Below are 25,522 nucleotides of genomic sequence, written 5' to 3'. Positions count from 1 at the left end.
TTAGTTCATTCCATCCTGGCTCTTAGCTCACTAGCCTGCCAGCTGGAAGCTGTGGGGGAAAGGAGCAGCGATAGAGCCATGCTGCCCACAGACAATCTGCTGATCTAACATTGAAGGCCCCTGCTTATTTTCCCTTCCTGCCCATTCAGAGACAGCTGCTTGCCAGCAATAGGGAAGGGGCAGGGTCATAGGCTTGCTCCTTGGTCTTGTGTCCTGTAGACACAGCTGGGGTTGCTGAGAGGAAAGGGAGTGAGGGGGTGACCTCACAGGGTGGTGGTAGGATAAAGGCATTAAACACTGAAGTGCTCAGGTACTGTGGTGGTGGGGAGAATAACCTCTGTAATAGCACTTCTTGTTCTCGATTTGAATATTCCACTTGCCAGTTGTGTTGAGTGCCCCTAGTTTGTGTGAGAGAGGTGGAGCAAGGGACTTGATACAGTTACAAGCTCATCTTGTTTGCCTTTTGGCGAAACATTCTCAATTGCTCCAAGAGTGCCCAAATGTAGATGATAGAAGGGGCCAAATCTGTCATTCACCGTAAGCATGTACACTTGATTGATTCATACTGTTCTGTCTCTGCAAGGATGTATGGATATACTGCAACTGCCAACCATGTTAACTTCCTTATGGATAAGTGACTATGGGGAGCTCAAACTAGTGCTGGTTCTTCCCACTACCTTGTAGAACAGCTGGAAGGCAAATGGTGGTTGAGTACATGTGTTCAGCCAACTCCCTTCCCTTAAGAGAGCATCAGAAGGCAAGCAGAAACAGTGAGATACAAGGAATGAATAATGCCTAATCTCTTTATTAAGCAATTAAAAAAACTTTAAAAAGTCCATGTGTTTATTTAAAACTTCATTTTGAATCTCCAGTCAGGCTGTTTGTTACAAAGTACAGCTCTGGCAGTATGCCAGTTCATGCAACCTTACAATTAAAATGCATGAATTATCCAGATGACAACTGAAAGTTGAACAAGTACCCAGAAACCCTAAAGTATAACTACAATAAGCAGTAGGAAGATAAGAGTAAATCCTCTCATCTTGCTCCATATGAGTGAGCAATCCTCCTAAACCAGTTTTCAACTGAGTTGCCATAGAAACTGGGGGTGGGGGTGTAAAAGTACAATATTCTGCAAGGACCAGTACATGCTTTTACTATGTGTAGGAGGTGCCTTCACTGGTAATGAGAATCTAATTTATTCTCGGCAAAGAGTTCTGTGATACCGTAGACTAACAGATATATTGGAGCATGAGCTTTCGTGGGTGAATACCCACTTCATCAGCTGACATGCATTCAACAAAGTGAGTATTCACCCACAAAAGCTCATGCTCCAATATGTCTGTTAGTCTATAAGGTACCACAGGACTCTGCTGCTTTTATAGATCAACTAACACAGCTACCCCTCTGATACTTAATTTATTCTCATTACTAATTAAGTTAGGGTGGTGCACCTGTTTAAAACAGCTCTAATTAGACAAGGACTGTGTTTGTCTTCACTGTTTTCATGGGAGCTCCTAGCATATTTTTACTACATAAGGCTGGTTGGTGTTGGCCTAAAAAAGGAAAGTTCCTTGTAGAAGTTCAGTGTAGCATCAAGCGTTCTCTGTAACATTGTTGACTAAGGACTTTACCTGCAACTGCTTGAAAATTCTCTGAAGATACACAATCAATGCAGAGAGTTTGTCAATGTATAGACTACTCCACTGCATCCCACACACCAGATACGACACACAGCTCTCACTTCACAATGGAAAACTCATCCCCATATGACTTGCTGAGGGTTATGAGCTTTGCACCTTTTTTTTTTTTGTTTCTAATTCAAGTGCAACAGTGCTCTGTAATGTGCTGTAATTCAGGCAGACGAGCTTGGCAATTTATTAGAAAGTGCTTTAAGACCATTCAACAACTGAACCATCTTGTTATAGCAAAGCCCCACCCAATTATTTAATTGAAGAGACACTTTTCTGTGCAACATGGCTGAGTTCTAAAGGGAAAAGCCCAGGAGAATGTTTGTAGCAGCTGCACTGACATAATAGCTTCTGCTCAGTGCAGGTGCTAGGGGCTCAGTCACCACAGAGAATAACAACTGTTCAAAAGCGCCCAAGGCACTGGGTGCCACATTTTTAAAGGTACTTAGGTGGCTGAAGAGCCAGAGAGACAGCAGGTGGGATTTTTCTAAAGCACCTAAGCCCCTCACTAGTACTGAAATCAATGGGATTTAGGCACTTTTGAGATGTTGGGTCTTTACTAGCACGCCACTGTGTGTATCCCCTAGTGCTGCCCAGCAATACCCCTTCAGTAGGTTCACCGAAAGGGAAGAAACTTTGTGTGCGTCGGGGGGTGGTGTCAAGAAATTCCAGCTCTGATCAAACCTTCCTTCAGCCCTTATTTCTCCCCCCCGACACACACACAATTTATGAAATAATATCTCCTTCTTTGCCTGTTGTCATCATAATGAGCCCTTTTGGTGTTATTCCTGGCCCAGCAGCAGGTGGCACTATGGAGCACCATTGGGTTCTCTCCCCCACTCATGGGGATACCAACACTGCAGCCTCGTATATTACAACTGGACCCAGCGATTGCTAACACAAAGGGCCTGACTGAATGCTTAAAGCAGCCTGGCAACTCCTACCATCCACCCCCCTGCGAGGCAACAGGAGGGTCCAGTCCCGGCAGCGTCCCCATTCCTAAGCATGGGGCAGAGGGCAGGCAAGGCCATTTTGTGCAGGGTGCTTTTGCAAGGCTGGTTTAAGGATGCTGGTGGGCGGGGCTGTGCTCCAGGTTAACATGTTTGGCTACTGCAGGGCCCATCTTGCATTAAGTGCTGTCCTTCCAACTGGCCTCCATGGCCTGCATGGTTCCTAAATCAGCAGGCCCTTCTTGGAGCCATGAGCCCAGACGTGGCCTGGGTGTGGCTCACTGAGTCCAAACACCTTCCCATGGGCTCCTGCTGCTGAGGTTCTGGCTGCACTTCTCCCCGTCTCTCCTTATCCGTGCACACCATGCTACAGGCCCAAGGCCTCCTTGCTGCTGGCCCAGCTGGCCATGCCCCCCCACCCTAGTTCTCTGTGACTGTGGAGCCTGCTTATCCCACAACTCTGTGCAGTGGCCCCTGACCCTGTAGATGCCTTTGTAGAGTGGTGGGTGCTATGCAAGCTTCTCTACTCAGTGTCCCCAATCCATGACCCTATCATCCACCCTCCCTCCCCTTCCTGTTTTTTCTTTTTTGGTCCCACACAATCACTAAACTCCATGGCTCCTTCCTTGGCTTTAGTTCTGGTGTGCTCTAGCTATGCCTTACCCTGCTCAATCTGCAGCAAGCAGCAGTGAAACCACCCATGTTGGGAGGGACCTTACTCTGAACAAGGTCTTCATTGAGGTTCTGGTCTGCAACAGCCTGGGCTACCCGAGCCTCAGTGGAAGCCAAGCCCTCTCACTTCGACAGCAGGTTTAGTCCAGCTGTGTACCTTGGACCACATAGTGCTGCATGACACGGTACCCATCAAGCTGCAGCTGAGAGGGGACTTTGCTGAAGCACAGGCAGGATCTCACATGCAGCCATTTCTACCCCATTCACAGCACCGCTGTTTGTCGAGAGGATGCTCTTAGGGAATTGTTCAGCACATTCCCCCATCCTCTCCAAAGTGTCCTATTTGTATTAAAAAAAAAGGGGGGGGGGCAGAGGAGAAGCCCACCAGGCTTTGTCTCACTGGAAGAGGGTATAGAAGCTTGATTGTTTCCTTCAGAGAACAGTGACCATCACTGGGCACGTCTGGTGCAGTCAGTGGGATAGATACTGGCAGTCTGAGAGAACAGAACACAGCACCTCTGCAAAGTACCTGAGCCTTGGGTTGCAGTTTAAAGTCTCAGTGCCATGTTCTTGTGCTGCTAACTGGAATGTTTAACTGGGCAGAGACTGTTCTCTTTGCTCTGGTGTCCACTGCCCACGTCACATGCCTGGCTCCCAGGGGCTTGACTGTGCCCTCTGCCCACACATGGGGGGCAGTGCCTCCTGCTGCAGCAAAGTGCTTGTGGTTCAGATCTGCTATTCCAGAACACACAAAAGTGTTATTTATAGATTTCCAGGAAGGCTAATTGCACAGCTGGCACTCTAGTAAGTCTGAGGGCCCTTGGCCCTTCTCCCCAGCTGTGACTGTCCTTAACAAGAGTGTCTTTCTGACTTCCACTGGTAGGGAAGCCCACTGGTCATATTCCAAGCAGGATGAACTCCCAAACAGCCTTGAAGAAGTCTGGGCCATGGTTGCACATTCATGCATGATGCCGCCACATTGGACTGCCTCTTTTGAGGTCTGTCCTCAGACAGGGGTGCTCTCCCTGGTATGGTGTCTGTGAGACCCTGGAAATGTTTTTCAGACCTTGCCTAGGGATGCGGAGGCTTGGGCTTACATTTCTTCTCCAGCTTGTACTGAGCATCTGGTGCAAGTTCTCCAAGGGCACCTGAAATAATATTTAACCCCCGCCCCTCAAAGACCACTCTCCGTTAACATGTTAGCGTGACACAAAAGAAAAGTAGCCCCTCCCCACCCTTGCAAGGCCTTGAAGGGTAGCAAAGTTTCAGGAAGCTGGGGGAAGCCAATTGCATGGCTGAGGGCTCTGCACGGAAGACACTGTGGCCCCAACCATACTACTATACAGCCTCGCTGCTCAAGAGTTCCAGCTCTCAGGATTAAGCACAGAGGTGCTGCTCAGAGCACCAAAGCTCTCTGGTGTGTTTAAAGTTCTGAGCTAGTGGAGTGGGAGGGAGGGGTCGCTGTCACTTCCTTCAGTATTTCCTGACGTCTCGCTAGAGAGTGTTTCTGGCTTTTTCAATGGCTGCAGAAACGGGATGAAAGCAGGTCCTGAGAGGCTACCATAGGGCTGGGCTGAAGGGGCCTTGGAGAAAAGCTGCAAGCCCACATATCTAGAGGGCTCCCTGCTGAAGGAGGGATCAAGGAAGGACACACTGTGAGGTCCCCACAAGGGAAGTTTTCTGAGGCAGGAGAAGCCTTTGTCGGAGATGAATAAAAACTTCCCATGGGGCTGGGCGATGGGCTGGTTCTTGGTGCTGGCTTTGAGCAATGTCATTCCATTGAGAGCTGGAGCAGCATCCTTGCAGACTAGAATGGAAGCGGGAGCCTGTCCATTCGCAGGCAGTTTTGGTGGCTGAAGATGACAGAGAGGATTCAGGAGCAAGCTGGAGGGGAGATTGCATGTTCTCCTCCTATCAGGACAGAGCCATACAGGGAGCTGAAAGCTCTCCACCCTGGATGAGGTGGTACAGTCAGCTAGCCTGTTCTACATAGGTGCTCAGCCCCATAGTATCTGTGCACCTTCCAGCGAAGGGACTAACCTCTGTCACACAGTGGTTTTCCCATCCCGCCGCGAGGCAGAGAAGTGTGTTTTGTTCTGGATGTTTTATACTAGCATACACACAGATATACTGGAAAGGTGGGGTGGGGGTGCATGTTTATGTTAGAGAAGACATGGTACAAGAAATACCTCTGATGCTTGGAGCGGAAGCTGGGGAGGTTTGTGATAGTCTCAGTTCTTACAGAATCTGTTCCAGTCCCTGGCCGGCTTGTGAGAAGGCTGTCTCTCCTGCTTGACATGTAGGTTGAAAGTTTCATTGTGCCAGAGGAGCGCAGTTGTCAATCATGATCTTCATACCAGAACTTTAGGCACTCTTTTCCATATCTTGGGCTCAAGCCACGGAGCACCTTGAAGATAAGGGCCACGACCTTGAACATGATTGAATATTCCATACCAGGAAGCTGGTTTAGGGAGCAGATGTGCTTGTGGTAGCCTGGGTTTCCAAGGCAATGTGCTACTGTGTTCTGTACCAGCTGGAGTTTCCTGAGTGCTGATGGCTTCATGCCCAGGGCTATTGCACTGCTGTAGTCCAGCTGACAGGCAATGAAGGCATCAATAATCCTGGCATGCTAACATGGGTCAGACTCATGCTGTGACAGACCAGAAACCCAGAGAAACTGAAATCCGCCCCAACCTCCATCCAAATTAGTGGAACAGGTCAAATTCAAATACACCTCTACCTCGATATAACGCTGTCATCGGGAGCCAAAAAATCTTACCACATTAGAGGTGAAACCACGTTATATCGAACTTGCTTTGATCCACCAGAGTGCGCAGCCCTGCCCCCCCTCCCCCTCCAGAGCGCAGCTTTACTGCGTTATATCCAAATTCGTGATATATTGGGGTGGAGGTGTAACTCACTGCTGGTCACTGCCAAAAGCCATCGCTGAGGAGGCACAGATGACACTGTGCTACCTTGCTCCCACACTCCCCTGTCTGTCTGGCCACCTGTTGCATTATGTAAGCTTATATGGACTGGGATAGTCTTTCCTTTTGCACAAACAGGGCCCCGATCCCTGACTGCGAGCCCTCGGCACCAACTATACAAATAAATAACAACAAAAAGAATCCTTCTTTGAAAGGAGCTCTAGCTGTCACAGTTGTCTCCTGAGAGGCAACCTCTGTGTTGTTTCCACCCAGCAGGATGACGCCCTATAGGGTGACCGGACAGCAAATATGAAAAATCGGGACGGGGTGGGGGGTAATAGAAGCCTATATAAGAAAAAGACCCAAAAATCAGGACTGTCCCTATAAAATCGGGACATCCGGTCACCCTAACACCCTATGGGTTAGGATTGCAGCACATCCACTTGTGCGTGAGGGCGAGGAAATTCAAAGCTGAGTCAGACCAAACCAGTGCTTGTCTGCAGGCTTTTCTAGTTTCACATAGTTACGAGACAGAACCAAGGTTCCCAAGTGTTGTCTAGAACTTGGCACACCTCACCAAATATATCCCAGGAGAACACTGGAATGTGCTTATGGATAAGTCTAGCATCGCTTAAGCAACACTTGAGCTCCCAAGCTTCAGAGATGACCAAAAAATGGAAATGCACATTATTTCTTCCGAACTTGGCTAAAAGGTAGAAAAAAATACAAAGAGGTATTACTACAATAAGGAAATACTGAAGCAGGAACTAACTCCCTAAAACACTAGTCTGTTTTACTACAGAAGATAAAGCTGATGGTCAGCAAGAAATACTTTGGGCACAGTATTTCTCCCCTCCTCCCACCCCTCAACCAGTTATACAGCTAGACTGTCCATTTCCGTAACTTCCCCAAGTACCTAGTATATTCGGCGTGTACTGTAATCTAGCACCAGGCTAGCAGCTCCAAGCAGAGCAGGGTCCGCCAGATTTGAGACAACTACATCCACTGTCTCAGCAGAGAACAAAGCCTGCCGACGGATCACATCTTTGACGACGTTAACGTAATGGCCTGCTAAAACTCCAGAAAGGATCACGAGAGAGGGGTTCATGGTGTGCAGGATATTCACTACTCCAAGGCCTAGAGCTGTCCCAGCTGTGAAAACAAAGGAGAGAGAGACATTACAGCAAAAAGACAATACCACAGAAGAATCTGAACATCAGGGTCTAACCTAGTGTCTCTAAACACATTACTCTTGGGGGAATTCTGCACCATTGCATGTGCACAGAATTCATGTCCCCCACAGATTTCTTTGCTTCTCCACAGAAAAATGACTTTTTGACCGGGAAGCAAAGGGAAACTGCAGGATCAGTTATCCACCCCTCTCCAGCAGTGCAAGCATGTTGATTCGGGCGCCCGAAGCAGCTGCAGAGAGGTAAATCACTGTGGGGGAGGGAGTGGGGACAGGGGCAGGGCTAAGGACACCTCAGCCAGTGGCTCCTATGCTGAGCCAGTCTCAACTCCTCTTTCCCTGCAAGGACCCACCCCCAGAAACCTCTCCATGTTGCAGGAAGCTCCACACCCCCCGCCCCTGCTTCCTGCTCCCATTGCTTCTCAGCCACAGTGGGAGGGGTCACTGTATGGGGAGCTGCTCCTTGGTCCACCCAACCCTGGTGCATCCAGACCCCTCCATACCCAGACCTCCCTGATGAGAATGAATCCCTCTGCACCAAGACACCTCCCATGAGTGCCCTACATAAGATGACCAGATGTCCCGATTTTATAGGGACAGTCCCAATATTTAGGACTTTTTCTTATATAGGTGCCCATTACCCCCCACCCCATCCCGATTTTTAACACTTGCTATCTGGTCACCCTACCCCGCCAATTCTCACCCCTTGCATCAGGACCCCCACCCCTGAACCCAGACCACCCAACACCCTGACGAGCCCCCTGCACTCAAACCCCCACCACACTGAGCCCCAAACAGCAGTACCTGGACCCAAACCCCACTAAGCCCTACTCCTCCAGTTCCCATCTCTCCCACTGAGTCCCTTACACTCAGACCACATCTTCCGAGCCCCATCCCCCTACACCTAGACCAAATCTGCTGAGCCCCAACCACCTTCACCTGGACCCCACTGCAGTGTCTCATTGCCCCTGCACCCAGAACACCCCAATGAGCCCCTGGGCACTGAGTTTGGGCCACACAGAATCCTCTCACCCCACACCTGGATCCCCCAATACTAAGCCCCTCCACACTTGGATCCTGGTGTCCAGGGCCCCAGGGTGTTTCTGGGGCAGGCCCAGCCCTTGTGCTGTCTCAGAGTCAGGTGCAGTCTCACTGCCAAGTCCACATCCCAAGGAGCCAGGGCTGGGGGAGCCCTGCAAGGTTATCTCCCACCTCCCTGCTGCCAGTGGCCTGTGCTTCCCCCTGCCATGCTGAAGCCTCCAAATTTATTTATTGACAAAATGAAATTTGCAGAATTAAAAAATATTTCGGTGCAGAACTCCCTCAGGAGTAATTAATACTGTGGTCATATGGCAGATATTTCACATGGCAGACATTTGAATTTCTGCCAGAACTCTAGAATTACAACAGAATGTCTTCCTTTTCTTGAGAGAAAGTGTTACTGTATAATACTAGGACAGCTAGCTGAGCTACTTGTGCTCATCATCCTCTTTTCTTTCAAAGGTTTATAGCCAGGTAACATTACACCATGATATAGATGAGAGAGGAAAGTCAACACATATTGCTGTGCTTGGGGAAATACAGGAAAGAAAATGCTATTCTACCTCCTTCTGCTATCTTGGTTACACGTAAGGAAACTGGTTATACTTAATGCTTGTTTTGAAAACTCAGAAAAACTGTGCATTGTAAAGTATTGTATAAACTGGAACAACACTTCATAGAAACCATTTCATTTTGGTTGCCTGGCATATATATTTATTGGCCCATCCCTGAAGTGTCCCATAATTTCCCATACCCACTCTGAATTATCAGAACCTGCCTTTTTTTCAGTGTGAAGCTAGATCTATTTTGCTTGCCATAAGAAAAGGAACAGCATGATCTTTTAATATTCTAATCCCCTGGAGCAGGAAATCCCCAGAGAAATAGCGAAGGGTCTCATGACCATGCAATCTGTAATCTGTTTAACCATGTCTCTAACACTGTCCCAGAATACAGTTTGTTGGAGAGGGGACAGGATCACTAGCCCATTCTTTTCACAATTCCCCAGTAGTCGTTGGTACCGCTCCTATCCATGATTGCCACGCCTAAAGGGCCAGATCCTTCACTCAAGTGTAGTTCTGTAGAAACCATCACAGCTGCGCTGAGGATTTGGCCTGCTATGGCAAAATACCAATTCTACAGCTCTGAGAATTTCCCTCTCATTCTAAGAGGGCTTCCCACCCTAAGTCTAGGTTCTTACCTGTTCTGAGAATGCTGTCAGCCTTTGCATTCCCGAGTTTAGCTGCCTGAATGAGATGCACAGCACTAATGGTCTCTTCTGTCTTCACTGACATTCCGCCCACTAACAACAGATCCTCTGTTCAGGGTGAAGGGAAAACCCAGAGGGAAACATTAATAACAAATCTGCAGTTGGAATAACGATACAACAGGGTGTGTGAATCTATGTTCCTGACCTGTAAAAAGGTAACTTTTAAAAATACAGACCTTATTTACACACTTAGGCCCCAATGCTGCAAACACACATGAGTGATGCCACTGAACTCAACAGGGCTAGTCATGTGCCTAGTTATTCATGTATACAGCTGTTTGATGGATCAGCCTTAATTATGACAGTTCCATTGTGATAGCAACTGGTTTGTTTTACAAATCTATCACTCCAAATATAGATGTAAAACATAATTAAGGGCAGAAACCATTATTCAAGACTAGGGAGCTGCTGATGAGAGGTTCCAATTCCACAAAGAACAAACAACTGAGCTCATCAACAAGACATAGTTGAAACTGCCAAGTGGCTAGTGAGAAGGTTAAGTATTTGCAGTAGTAGAAATAACATGCCACTGAGAGAGTCTAAAATCCAAGATATACAAAGGTGCATTAGTCCAGAGAAATATAACCTTCCAAAGCTCACATGTAACATTGCCTTTAAAAGTATCACAATATATTACTTTAGTGCTCTCACTGCTGTAAGCATTAATTGCTGTGGGTGGGGCGGAGTTACTAACCCTGAAACTAGGGAAAAAAAAATTCTAAGGAATATTTTAAATTCAACTCAATACCTACGAGTTAAAGCTAGGATTTGTCTTCAGTGGGAGCAGAATTAGGCCAATGCAGCACTTTCAAAAATCCCACCCTAAATGCTTTTTCTCTCTACTGAGGTTCACACTTATTAAACCTATGATCCAATTTTGCCATTGCTGAAGCTCCTTCAGAATGCTTGTTAAAAATGGTTGCCCCAGCGGCATGCCTAAAATGCCATTTTAGGCTGGACACTCTTTGCATTTGCCAGCAGCATTATAGAATATTGAACAATTACATTAAAAAGAGGGTAAAAAATACACCTACCATCATGCAGTTTTTTAGCTTCTCTCTGCAAGGCTATTCCAGAGGCATATGCTTCTATACATCCATGGCTACCACACAGGCACTCTGGTCCTTCTAGAGACACCACAATGTGTCCGAGTTCAGCAGCACAAAAGGAACTTCCATGGATCAATTCATGTTGATGAATGATTCCACCTCCAATTCCTATAAGCATATACAAATTTCTGACAGTAAAAGAACAGTCACATAATGGCCTTGATTCAGCAGGGCACTTACATGTCCTTATCTTAAACGGGAAGGAGTTAAATACATGTATCTGTGCATCACTGCATTAGGACCAAATAAAGGAGCAGTCATGAAAAATCTCTTCTCTGCTTAATGCACTTGGTGCAAGTAAATGCATAAGTCTCCCCTTCCCCTAGAGGGCAAGGTGAACTTACACCTATAATGCATAGTTCATTGGTCATGTCATGGTATAACTTGTTCATGAGATATTTAGCCAAAGAGGGTTATTGAGGGGCACACGTAGACATCATGTCTCAGCCTGTGAGTTCATAACTCCTGTCATAGTAGTCCTAAATTCTTTATGCATGAAACAAATATTTAATTCATGCTTAAGAAGCAAAATCTTACCAAAACTTGTGAATACTAAAAGTAAAACAGTAGAAGTCAATCACATCCTTCAGATGTGGTGCATCTAGAATTCTTGTCCTGTGATTTGCATTAAAAACTATTGTTTATTATTCATTAGCATTCTTCCCTCACTATTTTGGATGGCAGTGGGCAGGCCTGGATGTTGCAATGCAGCGGTGGTGATATTGGATGTGTGAAGTCAGATTCCTTAACTCAAAATCAACCCAGATTATGTCTTTTAACATCTAGTCTACACTAGGAGAGACATACTAGTCATGCATATGCATAAATGGTTTGGGTTGGGGTTTTTGTTGTTATTTTTTTTAACAAGTGAGGATTCTTCAGCTGAGGTTACTGACACCCATGTAAATGGTCCATATCTTTTTAATCAAACAAGTATCAAAGTGCTATCCTGCAACATACCACAATGTGCTACTAGGATGATGTGTCAAGCTGAGCTCCTTATTTAGCTACTACATATGGCTCCAGATCGGACCTACATTTTCTGCAGCGGGAAAGGAATTATATGACCATGTTGGAACTGGAGGACGACCCCACTAATGCAGCTGTTCTGTGACAGAGAGGCAGCAGGAATTCAGTGCTTTGATGTCTGTGTTCACACTTACCTGTACCAGTGATTAGTGTTACAAAACTTTCCACTCCTTTTCCATGCCCAAATTTCCTCTCTGCCAGAGCAGCACAGTTGCCATCATTGTCCACCCAGACTGGCAAGTGCAGAGCGTCAGATATCGGGGTCCTCAGATCAACAGAACTCCACTCCTGAATGAGCTTTGTGGAATGAAGCACGATTCCTTCTCGGGGATTCACCCGTCCACCTGTAGAAATACCTGAGCCCCAAAACACACAAGAGAAAAATCAAGGCTAAGGCTAAATAACTCTGGAACTACAATCTATTTGCTCCTTGGGAGGAAAAGGATTTTTATTTTTAACACTAAACAATATATTTCTGAATCTAAACAAAACCAGTCCTAAGCCTCACTTGCAATATATTACATCAGTTATGATGTGAGATGAGAACTAACAGAATTCTAGCATCCTTATCAATATGTGCTCAGTGTTCCAGCTAACCAGCTGAAAATTCAATTTCTTATTTTAGGCGGTGTTGGGTAAGTTGCTTAACCCTCCTGTGCTGCTTCTTAGCCAAATATAAAAAACCTGTATAATACCAAGGAGTTGTCCATCTTAAATAAGTGTCAAGCAACCCAGACTTGTTGAAAGTCTCTGGGTAAAGATAAAAGGGGTAAAAAACAAAGGTGATGTCATTGTAGGGGTCTACTACAGACCATCAAACCAGGAAGAAGAGGTGGACGAGTCTTTTTTTAAACAACTAACAAAATAATCCAAAGCACAGGACTTGGAGGTGATGGTGGCGTTCAGGTACTCAAGACATCTGTTGGAAACACAGCAATTCAGGGCATGGATTACCCAACAAGTTCTTGGAATGTATTGTAGACAATTTTTTATTTCAGAAGGCGGAGAAAGCTACTAGGGGAGACGCTGTTCTAGATTTAATTTTGACAAACAGGAAGGAGATGGCTGAGAATTTGAAAGTGGAAGGCAGTTTAGGTGAAAGACTATGAAATGGTCGACTCCATGATTCTAAAGAATGGTAGGAGGGAAAAAGCACAAGAAAGATAATGGATTTCAGGAAGTCAGACTTTAGCAAACTAAGAGAGTTGGTAGGAAAGATCCCATGGGAAGCATGTCTAGGGGGAAAAACAATTCAAGAGAGTTGGCAGTTTTTCAAAGAGACATTATTAAGGGCACATGAACAAACTATCCCACCGAAAAGGAAAGAGAGACAGAATTGCAAGAGACCACCCTGGCTTAACCAGGAGATCGTCAATAATCTGAAAATAAAAAGTGGAACTGAGGTCAAATTACAAGGGATGCATATAAACAAATTACACAAGTATGCAGAGACAAAATTAGAAAGGCCAAGGCACAAAACAAGATTCAACTAGCTAGAGACGTAAAGGGTAACAAGAAAACATTCTACAAATACATGAGAAGCAAGAGGAAGACCAAGGAGAGGGTAGGCCTGTTACTCAAGGGTGGGGGGTTTTGAAACAATAACAGAAAATGTGGAAATGGGAGAAGTGCTAAATGTTTTTTGTTTCAGTTTTCAACAAAAAGGTTAGTAGTGACTGGACGTTGAATGTAGCTAATGCCAGTGAAAATGAGGTAGGATCAGAGACTAAAATAGGGAAAGAAGTTAAAAATTATTTAGGCTATGTGTTGTGGCAGAGCTCCGACCGTGTCCTCGTGGGTCCTGCGCTTCCAGGTGGTTTACACTAGCTTCACTGGCTCACTGCGACCCTGGGAGCTTATTTCAGAACAGTTTAGCTTCCTGTCCTGACAGGGGCCTGTCTTCCCCTTCCAGGAGATGTTTCTGTGGTGGCAGGTTGGAGGGAACCCGGGCCTGTCCTCTACTCTGGGTTCCGGCCTAGGGGCCCTAATGGCAGCAGCTGCTGGCAGCCAACCTGTCACTGCCAGAGTTGCTACACTTCCCTGGGCCAGTTCCCCAGAGCTCCCTTGCTTCTCTCTCTTAACGCCTTCTTCACACTTACCTTAGGGCTCCCTTTTCCCGTGGTTTGAGGGTGTCTTCATTACCCAGCCCTTCAGCCGCACTTCCTCTCCCCGGACTCCTCCCAGCCTGACTGGAGTGAGCCCTTTTATAGTATCAGAGGGGGCTTAATTAGAGTCAGGTGTTCACATTAGCTTAACAGCCTCTCGCCTGATTCTTTGCAGGCTAATTGGAGTCAGGTGTTCTCATTAGTGTAAGGGCTTCAACTGACTCTTTGCAGGCTAATTGGAGACAGGTGTCCACCCTAGCCTGGAGCAGCCGCTGCTCTGGTCAGTCAGGGAACAGAAAACTGCTTATCCAGTGGCCAGTATATCTGCCTTCTACTACTCTGCTGTACCCAACTGGCCTGGGTCTGTCACACCGTACATTACAGACCTTGCAGCAACTCAGCTCTACAGCTAGGCCGCTGTTAAGGTCTCCCATGTAACAGCTCTCCTGCCAGCATAATTAAATCACCCCCCATGAGGGGTGCTAGCTATGTCGGCAGAAAGCCTCTCCCACATAGCACTGTCCACACCAGAACTTGTGCTGGTGAAACTTATGTAGGTCCGGGGTGTGTTTTTTTCACGATCCTGAAAGACAGAAGTTTTACTGACAAAAGTGGTAATGTAGACAAAGCCTTAGACAAGTTAGATGTCTTCAAGTCACCAGGGCCTGACAAAATACCTCCTTGAATATTCAAGGAGGTGACTGAGGAGATATCTGCGCCATCAGCAATTATCTTCGAAAAGTCATGGAAGACGGGAAAGATTCCAGAGGACTGGAAAAGGGCAAATATAGTGCCCATCTATAAAAAGGGAAATAAGGACAACCCAGGGAATTACAGATCAGTCAGCTTAACTTCAGGACCTGGAAAGATAATGGAGCAAATATCTTTGCACCAATTTGCAAACAACTAGAAAATAATAGGGTGATAAGTAACAGTCAACATGGATTTGTCAAGAACAAATCATGTCAAACCAACCTGATAGCTTTCTTTGACAGGATAACACACCTGGTGGATAGGGGAGAAGTGGTAGCTGTGGTATATCTTGACTTTAGTAAAGCTTTTGATATTGTCTCACGTGACCTTCTCATAAACAAACTAGAAAAATACAGAGATACATAATACAAACTAGAGAGATGGAGCTACTATAAGGTGAGTGCAAAACTGGTTGGAGAAACTGTTCCCAGAGAGTAATCATTAGTGGTTCACAGTCAAGCTGGAAAGACATAATGAGCGGGATCCCGCAGGGATCAGTTCTGGTTCTGTTCAATATCTTCATCAATGATTTAGAATAGATAATACTTAATCCTGCCATGTGTGCAGGGGACTGGACTAGATAACCTCTCAAGGTCGTTTCCAGTCCTACGATCCTATGATCAGTAAAATCTGCTGAAATTGGAAACCCTTAAATAAACATTTAGCATGTATCGAGAAGACAATCATAGAATATTAGGGTTGGAAGGGACCTCAGGAGATCATCTAGTCCAACTCCCTGCTCAAAGCAGGACCAATCCCCAGATGGTTATACTCATTAGATGAAAACTCCGGAAGTCAGTGGGAACGTGAGTGCAAAGCACCTCTGAAAATGGGACCACTTACTGAGGTGTCTAAATAAATACTACGGTGGCTACCTTAAGATACCCAAAAATAAACATTTTGGTCACTGCTTTTATACAGAGAACGCACGATGGTGTGGCATGATATAAAGGTGATATCAGCATGAGTTTGGAATAGCTGCTTTCTTCATGAGGGGCAATGACAAGTGAGTTATACAGGTCAGGCTTAACGAGTGCAACTAAACTTTTATACCACTAATCATGGGTTTGGAATATGCCAAACATTTTACAGAAAAATTATTTTACAAGGGCTTGAGGGTTAATTTTTTTAAATTATTCCTCTTATTTCACACCCTTACCTGTAAATTGTACAGACTTTGGATGGACAGGATAATTAAGACAGAAGCCTCTAAAATTACTTAAATTTGCATTTTTGCTTCCATAGATGACAGTATCTGGATTTCAACATCTGACATCTTACTGGAAAATGGAGTTTGTTTTTTTTTAATCTTCCTAATGGAATAAAGCTCCCACTGTTAGCTCTGATACATTACAAAGTACTGGATCGTGAACCTATCACTGGTGCACAGCTGAATACTTCCTGGTGACCCCGGTCCTTAGACTCATGTAACTGAGGGAGAAATTCAACATTTCTGTCAAGGAAAGGAGGAAACATTTCTCTGCAAATGTATTCTGTTATACTAAAAAAAGAAGTTGCTTGGAGCTCAGGGGCGGCTCTAGGTATTTTGCCGCCCCAAGCATGGCAGGCAGGCTGCCTTTGGCGGCATGCCTGCGGGAGGTCCGCCGAAGCCGCGGGACCAACGGACCCTCCGCAGGCATGCCGCCGAAGGCAAACTGCCTGCTGCCCTCACGGTGACCAGCAGAGCACCCCCTGTGGCTTGCCGCCCCAGGCACGCGTTTGGCATGCTGGTGCCTGGAGCCGCCCCTGTTGGAGCTGCTCAGCGGTTTGGAAGGTATGGCCCTAACACTGTTCAATGGGGCCCAAACACTGATTAGGCAGGCTAGTTGGGACTGTAATGTAATTAAATAATAAAATAGTCCTGCCAGGGTTGGAACAGTGGGCAGAGTGCAGGTGAGGCAGTCAAACGGGTAGGGAAAAGAATCATGCATCCATTTATCATATGGTTCCCACCACTATATATAGGGTGTGAGGGTTTTTTAAATCAAATCCAACTGGTTAAAGCTAGGTCATACTGCCAAATATAAATGTTTCCCATTACGCATGAAAGAGGGCTTTAGTTGAGAGAAAGCATACTTTATCTTGGCCATAATTATTGATTTCTAACATATCCAGCACAAACAGACTGGCGCTGGGTGTAGTAGAAAGCCAACAAAAATACTTATCTAAAACTACCCCATTAGAGGGAACATGTCTTGTTACAGCAGGCAGATATGCAGCAGAAATTGCTTGAAAGCTACAATATTTTTCAAACTACTACTTATATTTTCTTCAGCACAGTACAATGCATACAGCAAAACGTGTAAACAAACTCCCAAAACGGCCAAGTGTTATACGCAATGAATTCAACAGCTAATAACAACATTTTAAGAGCTGCAGTATGCAAAGTATTTTTATATTGTTAAATTGTAATGATGTTTAGCGCCTGCATTAATTTATGATGTCCTCTTTTGTAAACCCACACTAAGACTGGTATTTTGGTGGGGTTATGTTAGCCAGTTAACTTGGTTACCCTGGAATACAGCTTCAGAAAACAGATTTGCTTGACACAGAAAATCCATTTTTAATCAGTACAAAATCCATTCACACATGTAACATAGCAGGAACCACTGGATAAAAGGATTAAGAGTTACGTCACAAGTATAAATTCATGCATTGTATGGGAAAATAACATTCAGCAGAAAGTCATTAATCAGATATTGAGCAAAGCTAACTCACTACGATAGTTTAATTTGTGCACGGACAATAGGGTCTTTGGTAGCTAATAATATTCAAGTCCCCAATTAAAAGTTTAATAGGCCTGATTTTGATCTCTCACCAAGGTAAGTCTGGAGTGACCCACAGAAATCAATGGAGTTACATCACAATCATCCCAAACAGGCTTGTTTAAATAGTTCCTACTTGGGGAAAATATCCAAAGATTTTGTTAAACGCTGGAGTGCTCACTTCCATCGGGGTCCACACTACCCTCTGCAACAGTCCCTCTACTGAGAGTTGTAGGGTGAAAGGGGAAAGGACAGTTTTCTATTATTATAAGGGTTTATTTGATTTTGATTAATTAGAACATTCCAAAAATGGTATCGTCCAGACCAGGATTACAAATTCACATGTGGTTTGATTGTTGAGCACCTCTGAAAAATCAGTCCAATAACAATAAAAAAAGTTACAAAAAGCCACATAACAAGTCAACTAATCTCAGCATTACAGCTATGATTCTGCATCCAATTCAGCAGTGACATAAGCAGCTGTGCAAGGCTACGTCTAGACTACCCGCCGTATCAGCGGGTTAAAATCGATTGCTCGGAGATCGATATATCGCGTCTCATCTAGACGCGATATATCGATCCCCGAGCGCGCTTATATCGATTCCGGAACTCCACCAACCCCAACGGAGTTCCGGAATCGACAGGGAGAGCTGTGGACATCGATCCCGCGCGGTGAGGACGGGTGAGTAATCCGATCTCAGATATTCGACTTCAGCTACATTATTCACGTAGCTGAAGTTGCATATCTAAGATCGATTTCCCCCCGTAGTGTAGACCAGCCCCAAGTCTCATCACAAAAAAAGAGGTGTACATAGTGCAGCTTGCATTGGGTTAATATTCAGTAGCTGTGCAAAATGAGTACAACTTGCACAAGGAGGAGGAAAGGGAAATGTAGCAGGAAATGCAACTAAGAGAAGGAGATAAAATAAAACAGCCTCACACACACAGAGCCAACCACAAGTGGAAGAGAAGAAACAGGCCCACAATCTGGTAGTATCTGACACACACACTGCACAGGTGTGCATGGTGACAAGGCGCACAGCACTGGAGAAATTAACTATTTTAAACTATAAGATGCTATTTCTAACACCTCTCCTCCTTTTGAGCTTGTAAGTTACACATCTCTTCCCCCCCACTGAATGCCACACCCATGCAAGTCACACCATTTGGTCACTAACACCTAATATCGGACCACCTTACACTCAATGTCCAAAGTTTGCCACTGTTTAAGTCACCGCTGAATTTGGCCAGGAGACTTCCAGAGCTGATGGACCTATTTATACCTGGTCTCAGTTTGTCCTGCTGGACCAAATTCATCCCTAATGTCAAACATCAGTAAGATCACAGCAGGGCTGAATCTGGCTGTGTCTTGCATAGTCTCACTTAATGTGTGATCTTTTGCACTGCTGTATTTAAGTACAAAATAAGGAGTTATAGATAGAGGGATAAATTCTACATGCACTTACAACCTCATGACCTCGCAGTGCACAGGGAGTAAGTCAGCCCAGAATTTGGTTCACAGTGTCGGCCAGAAAGGTGATTCACAAATATGTTCTGAAAAAAGTTATGATTCCCCTTAAGGCATTTCAACAAGTTACCATTTTTCATGTTTGCAGATGGCCAGCCATCTTGGCATGATGGCCCGGCAGGCATTGTGCTGGTGACATCACATTGACCATAAATAGAGCTGGAGGATACTTTTCAGGTTAGTCCTGTTTTTCCAACATTGCAAAGAATTCTGCACTCAGTTACCATCTATGCAACCAAGCCAAGTTCAGTGAAGGATACACAGCAGTAACTGTTTGCAGGAATTAGCCCACTGTGGATCTATTTTTTTAAGTAATTGATGATATTTATATCACGTAGGTTATAACAGAAGATCTAATAAGAACTTTGAAAACACTTTGCAATACCAGAAGCAGAAGACGTCTTGCCTTGTAGCTTACTGCTGTGGGGGGCATGTACTTGAATAGCTGAGGTGAACTCAGAAGTGAGCACTCCATAACCAGAAATACATCCCTAATGTCCCTTTGCCATTTGTTTAAATGGAAGTCAGAACATTCCAAAAACATCCTTGCAGGTGTTCTATAATTCTTTTGATTTCACGTCACATCTAACAAGTTATTTGAATTTTTTTTATTTTCCAATTTTATTTCAATAATGACAAAACAACAAAAATCATCATTAAGATTATAATAGCTCCAAAGTTACATCCAGGCTCATTTGAACTTGATGACTGGGAACAAAGTACTGAACTGAAGTACAAAAATACATCTTTTTCCTGGAGATTGTGTCCTGTGTAGAAAAATAGCATTTTATTTTCTTAAGAATGATGACTTCTCAATGACTCCTCACAACTGTTTTATATTAGAATGAATTTTTCAGCACAAACTAATCCTCTGAGGCCAAGTACAGAAAACTTTTAGTCCAAATGAAATATCAGATGTCAAATAGGACCTTTTGTTCACTGACATTATTCTGAAAGATTCCATTGTTTAATGGAGCAGTACAATCATTTAAGACAGAATTTTCTAAAAAAAGTTCTCTCTGGCAATAAAGAATTTATAAACTGCCTTTTTGTAATCCTTCAGTTCAGGGATCTGGATCACACACATGTACATTGGTTCTTTTCCTTTTATGTACTCACCACTGAAGTTTTTCCAGGCTCATTATGGCAAATAAGAATTTTCAAGAGTTGACAGTAATATTTTTCTAACGTGATTTAAACCAGAATTTTGGTTTAAAGCAAACCTTGTCTTTGGCCAAAATGGAATGAGGTTCTAATATTATGGTTAAACAGAATCCTTTCCACTAAAATAAATGTTTCAGAACAAAGCTTTTAGTCAGTCATTAAGCAGAATGAAGCTGGGACCAGTTACAGTATAAACAAAATAATTTAAAATGGGTTTCTGCTACAGTGAAATTGAAATAGCAAATGAAAAACTATCTTGCCTTCCAGCTCTGCGGACACAAGCATCACTTCTGGACTGTGTTTTGGCCTCTTTATGCTGCTCTGGTGAGTCAAGGGGCTTGGCACCCAAGTTATTCGCCACAGGCAGCAGTAGGAAGTATCTGTCAGCTATGGCAGTTTCACGGGCTGCTCTAACTTATGCTCTCCAAATTCTGGGGCTGGGTCCTCGCGTCAAGATAGGTTAAAAACAACCTTTGCCACCCACCGTCCTCAGGGCTGTATCTCCCCAGCAACGGCAGGCAGTGCTATTCAGAATCATGGCCCTAGAATCAAATGCCACAGAAATCAGCACGAATGACAAGTTCTTCTTATGAAATGACCAGTTCTGGAAATACAGTGGTGTTGTAGGTTGGGACTGGGGTGCATTGGCATAGCTTTGTGGATAGCTTTCACAGTTCCTACTCAGAGAGAGCTGACTCTAGTCTGTGTTTTCAGCCCCTCATTTTCACACGCATTTAAAAAGCATCCCTTATCACACGCACTAAATAAAGGAATAAAACTGTCAATATAAAAGCTGTGAAAATGCCCAGGATCAATTTTCTAACACAACTGGAACAATCTTGTTTAGTGTTTGAAGTCTTGGAAGAAAAATTCAATATTTATTAACTTACCCACTCCCAAAATTCTGCAGTTCAGATTTACAGCTTCTGATGCAGCCTCCATACACATCTTGAGAATCAATCCTATTCTGTCTTCATAGGTTTTAGGGTTGAGCTGGGTATATTTCTTCACTATTTCACCCTAAGAGGGAAAAACGGTCAGGCCTGTCCACTTATATAAATGCCCTGCAAAATGAATGACTTCTCTTCTGTTTAAATTACAGACCCATCAGCTATAAAAACAATTTTATATCTGCAAAGGGCCACAGCTCTTACCTCCAACTGTGGAGAAAAAAGATACAAGTCTTAGGCCCTGACCCTGCAAGATTATCTGTGTGGGCAGGCCCCTTGTACCCATGTGGGGCCCTAGACTGGTTTCTGCAATCAAGCCCTACAAGCTGAAATACAACATACATCTAAGATAAGGACCTTTGAGCTGGCAACAGAATATGGCACTGGCTGTCAGAAGGTTGCTGCAAACAGCAAACCATAATGTGATATGCTAGAGGTTTTGCTTTGTCCCAGCACTGAAGGGGAGGAAGAGACAACTCAAATAGCTTCACGATCAGTGGCTGGATTAAAAAGCAAGTGCTAGTTTTAAATACGATTAAACAAAAGTTTGTTTGGTGTCATAAATATTGCTATTTTACTGGTAACAGGAAACTTAAGGAGACACATGCTTGGAATTTAGATGCAGGAATTAGTCTTATCAAGGTTGTTAAGAGAATTTAAAGGGCATCTGTTATAAATATTGTTTCTTACACAGCAATGCTGACTCTGAATATCAGTCTTTGTAACATTTTTTGCAGTAATGTAATCTCTGACGTCTGTTTGTGTGGGGGATGAGGAGGGGAGGATTTTTATATCCTAACACTCATAAGACAATGGAAGCATTCATTATGCGTGGGTGCAGGGGGAAAACAAAAGTTAATGTAATGTTAAGCTTGCAAGATCAGACACTAAGAAGTAAATACATTTCAAAAGTGAAGGTATCCCTCGTGATGTTATCTCTGTCCCAAAGCACATCCTTTGTATTTTCTGGTCGCAGAATATCACAGTGTGGTTTACACTTAACAAGGGGAAAGGAATAGACCATGCTGCGTATATACCATATGACTGATTTAACGTTACCAAAGCAACTTCACCTTTGGGCATTTCCTGACATTTGCGTGCTGGTTCTCACTCAAATGTCAGCATTAGATCAATGATGGTGTTTTATTTTCCTTTAATTTTCATTTAGTTTCCTCCACCAGTTTTTGTTTTTTCAGGAACAAATAAAAAAGGTAACTAGAGAAGTTTTTAAAGGTAATCTCTTTGTTCTGGCTTTGCCAGAAGAGCTTGAAAGCTCTTTGAAAGCAGTCGTTTCTAAACTTTCAGAAACTGAGTCCCATCCTTCAGAGAATCTAAACCAACTGCACCTTCAGCTCTGCCATATGTTGCTAAATGCATACTCAAAAACAGGGTGTCACTCAGACCGGGCCTACATTTAAGGATAGATCAACATAACTACATCTGCCAGATGTGCAGAAAACCCCAAAACAAAACAAAACAAACACTCCTGAGCACTGTAGTGATGCCAACCTAACCCCAGGGTAAATGTGCTACGTTGATAGAGGAGTTGACACAGTCACCATCACTTAGGGAGGCAGTGTTCCGACACTAATGGAAAAACTCATTCTGTCCGTGTAGGCTGCATCCACAATATAGGGTTATACCGCTGTAGCTACAGGGACCCAGCTATGCTAGTGTGGTGTCCTCAGCTTAGACACACCCTTACAGTAGATCAGAGTAGATTGTGTAGATCTTCACATTATAACATTCTTTCTCCTGTCTTAGATGTTTTGAGTAGTGAAATTATTAACAATGACGACCAAATTTAAAAGATCGTTATTGGTGCCTGAGTTGTACCCAGTCAAGTGAATGAGGTAGTTAACACCTCCAAGCTCTTGTTTCAGGCTTTTTGCAAACATCTGTTCATCAGTTACGTCTGGGTCACATTTTCAAGGTTTTCTTCATAATCAGAACAGCTAGACACTTTTTTTTTTTTTTTGATTAAATTAAAGCTAAAGTTTCTGGGAAACAACTGAAAGGCCTAATTGTGCTTCCCTGGCTAGTTCTTCATGCCAGCGCCAGGGGCACACCACCCACTCTGGGAAACATCACTTAAATGAGCTAGCTGTGTACAAGCCGCACAACTCTAAGCCAAAGAAAAACATTCTACACTCCATGAATTCTTTGGTGGTGAAAGATGATGGACTGACAGCCCTGGAGACTGAAGTCTTTTATTCACAGACCATCTACCATGCAGGCTGTGATGGTGCACGTTTCCCCCCACTACCCCACAACATGCCTCAATCTGTTCTGGAACAATCACTTTTAGCAGAGAAAGGGGTAGGTTAGTCTCCAGGCTCATGCAGTTCTGGGTTTCTCTGAGAATTCCAGCCTGGGTGCCTATTACCTTCCATTCTGATGACGGTTTAGAGCAGGAGTCTCAAACACGCATGCGGCCCGCGGGGCTCTTGCATGTGGTCTGCCAAGCTCCCCGCCCCTCTGCCTACCAGTGGGATTGCCCCCTGTGGCGCTGCGAGCCCTGAGCCGCTCTCTGAAGCAGCTGGCAGCATGCCCCTTCGGTCCGGGGGGGGGAGGGGGAAGGAGGCAGAGGGCTCCTGAATTGCCTTCTTCCAGACACCGCCCCCCACAGCTCCCATTGGCCAGGAACAGGGAACCATGGCCAACGGGAGCTTCGTGGGAGGTCCCTGCAGGAGCCAGAAGAGCAGCAGACACACGAACCCTGAACCCTGAGCCCCTCCCCCTCTCCCAGTTCCAGCTGCTTCCTGGAACGGAGCGGCGCAGGGCCGGGAGCCAGGGCAGGCAGGCAGGGAGCCTGCCATGACCCCGGAACATGCCGCTGCCACCCCAGAGCTGCTCTAGATAAGCAGCGCTGGGCTAGACCTTGCACCCTGAACCCCTCCTGCACCCCAACTCCCTGCTCTGAGCCACCTGCTGTACCCTGCACCCCGACCCCGTGCTGCACCTCTCACCCTCTTGCACCCCACACACCAACTCCCTGCCCTGAGCCCCTTGCCACACCTTGTACCTCAACTCCCTGCCCTGAGCCCCCGCCGCACCCTGCACCCTTTCTGCTCCCCTGAGACAGCGTTGGGATGGGGACTTCGGGGAAGGGGTTAGAATGGGGCAGGGAAGTGGTGGGAAGAGGCGGAGCCTAATGGAAGGGGTGGAATGGGGGCGGGGCCAGAGGCAGCAAGAGGTGTGTGTCAGTGATGCGGCCCTCAGGTCAATGCACTAGTCCTAATGTGGCCCTCATGGTCATTTGAGTTTGAGACCCCTGATTTAGAGTGCTGGGCTGCTGTTCTCAGGTATCAAATGGAGAGCAACTGTCACCTGCTGTTGGTCCAACAGTCATCAGAAAGTAACAACTTTTGGCCTAGCTGTATTTTCATTGGTGACAGAGGTGAAAAACTCCCTATCATATGACCAGAGCCACCCATTCCTTCTTCAGTGAATTATCCTTGGAGTCTAGTGTCTCTCCCCCCTCCACCCCCCCCGATATTCTGCATGTCCATTACTAAGGCATACGAGGGGGTTGTGTGGGAAGTGAGGAAAATGGCACCAGGAGTCTCTCCCCTTGTGCGTTGTCCATATAAAGGCATATGCTGAACTGCAGTCCCTGTGCTCAGGGAAGCACAGCAGCTGCTCCCTGCCTATTCCCCTGTGGGTCCGTGGCTCCTTAGACAGAAGAAGCCCGGGTGATCATGCTTTGCTTTGCTCCACACTGGCCGGCAGACCTGGCCAGCTGCATAGGAGCACAGCAGCAGGCACACTTCATCAGCGCACCTAGGATCTCCCCCAGGGACAGTACTGCATTGCACTATCCCCAATGCACTGCTTTCCCATCGAATACAGTGGTGTCTACAGACATGTATAAAGGCATGATATAGTACTTACCTTCATACTGACTATCGCTACTCGGAGATTTGTTCCACCTAGATCCACAGCCAAGGCACTCTGGGTTTCTAGGATATGGTCAATATCTTGTGAGATGTTCTCCTTTACAGGAGGGAAGCAGAACTTCTTCTGCAGTGGCTCTTTGAGGTCAATAGATTTGAGGAACTTCAGAATTCTTGGGACAGCATTACCATCCCCGTATATTTTTGAGCTGTAATATAAAAAAGCACCAATTATAGTGTAAGTAAAACAGCAGGTCTGTAAAGCACTTATAAAATAGAAAACCACAATATTTTACATCTCAAAGGTTATTAATAACTATAACGTGTTATCTGCCATGATAATAATGCATTTCAAGCCTCTGTGAGTGTGCCACAGGATGTGTTGGATGCTTTAGCAATTTGGACTGGGTTGAGGGCTATCCAGCTACAGGTAGCACAGGTAGCACACATGTGGAATTACTATCATTTTTTGCCATGGGCTCTCATTTA

The 25,522-nt window shown here is 45.1% G+C and overlaps 1 protein-coding gene across 5 annotated transcripts in view; it reads right to left on the bottom strand.

The window, feature by feature from the left end:
• GNE (glucosamine (UDP-N-acetyl)-2-epimerase/N-acetylmannosamine kinase) overlaps positions 1 to 25,522 on the bottom strand; it is a 78,725-nt gene that overhangs the window by 4,342 nt on the left and 48,861 nt on the right. For 2 of the 5 annotated variants that reach the window (XM_032793257.2, XM_075067401.1), the window contains exons 7-13: positions 25,032 to 25,242; positions 21,078 to 21,207; positions 12,007 to 12,228; positions 10,769 to 10,951; positions 9,666 to 9,782; positions 7,154 to 7,389; positions 790 to 6,943 (exon numbers count right to left, since the gene is read on the bottom strand). In XM_032793257.2, coding sequence (XP_032649148.1) covers positions 7,154 to 7,389; positions 9,666 to 9,782; positions 10,769 to 10,951; positions 12,007 to 12,228; positions 21,078 to 21,207; positions 25,032 to 25,242 — 1,099 coding nt within the window. In that variant the 3' untranslated portion in view covers positions 790 to 6,943. Of the gene's footprint in view, positions 1 to 789; positions 7,390 to 9,665; positions 9,783 to 10,768; positions 10,952 to 12,006; positions 12,229 to 21,077; positions 21,208 to 25,031; positions 25,243 to 25,522 lie in introns of those variants that run through there. The other 3 variants (XM_032793258.2, XM_075067400.1, XM_032793260.2) reach the window with 2 other exon arrangements.

Source organism: Chelonoidis abingdonii, chromosome 6, assembly GCF_003597395.2.
Source record: "Chelonoidis abingdonii isolate Lonesome George chromosome 6, CheloAbing_2.0, whole genome shotgun sequence".
NCBI classification, from domain to species: Eukaryota; Metazoa; Chordata; order Testudines; family Testudinidae; genus Chelonoidis; species Chelonoidis abingdonii.
This window is presented reverse-complemented; position numbering and strand designations above follow the sequence as displayed.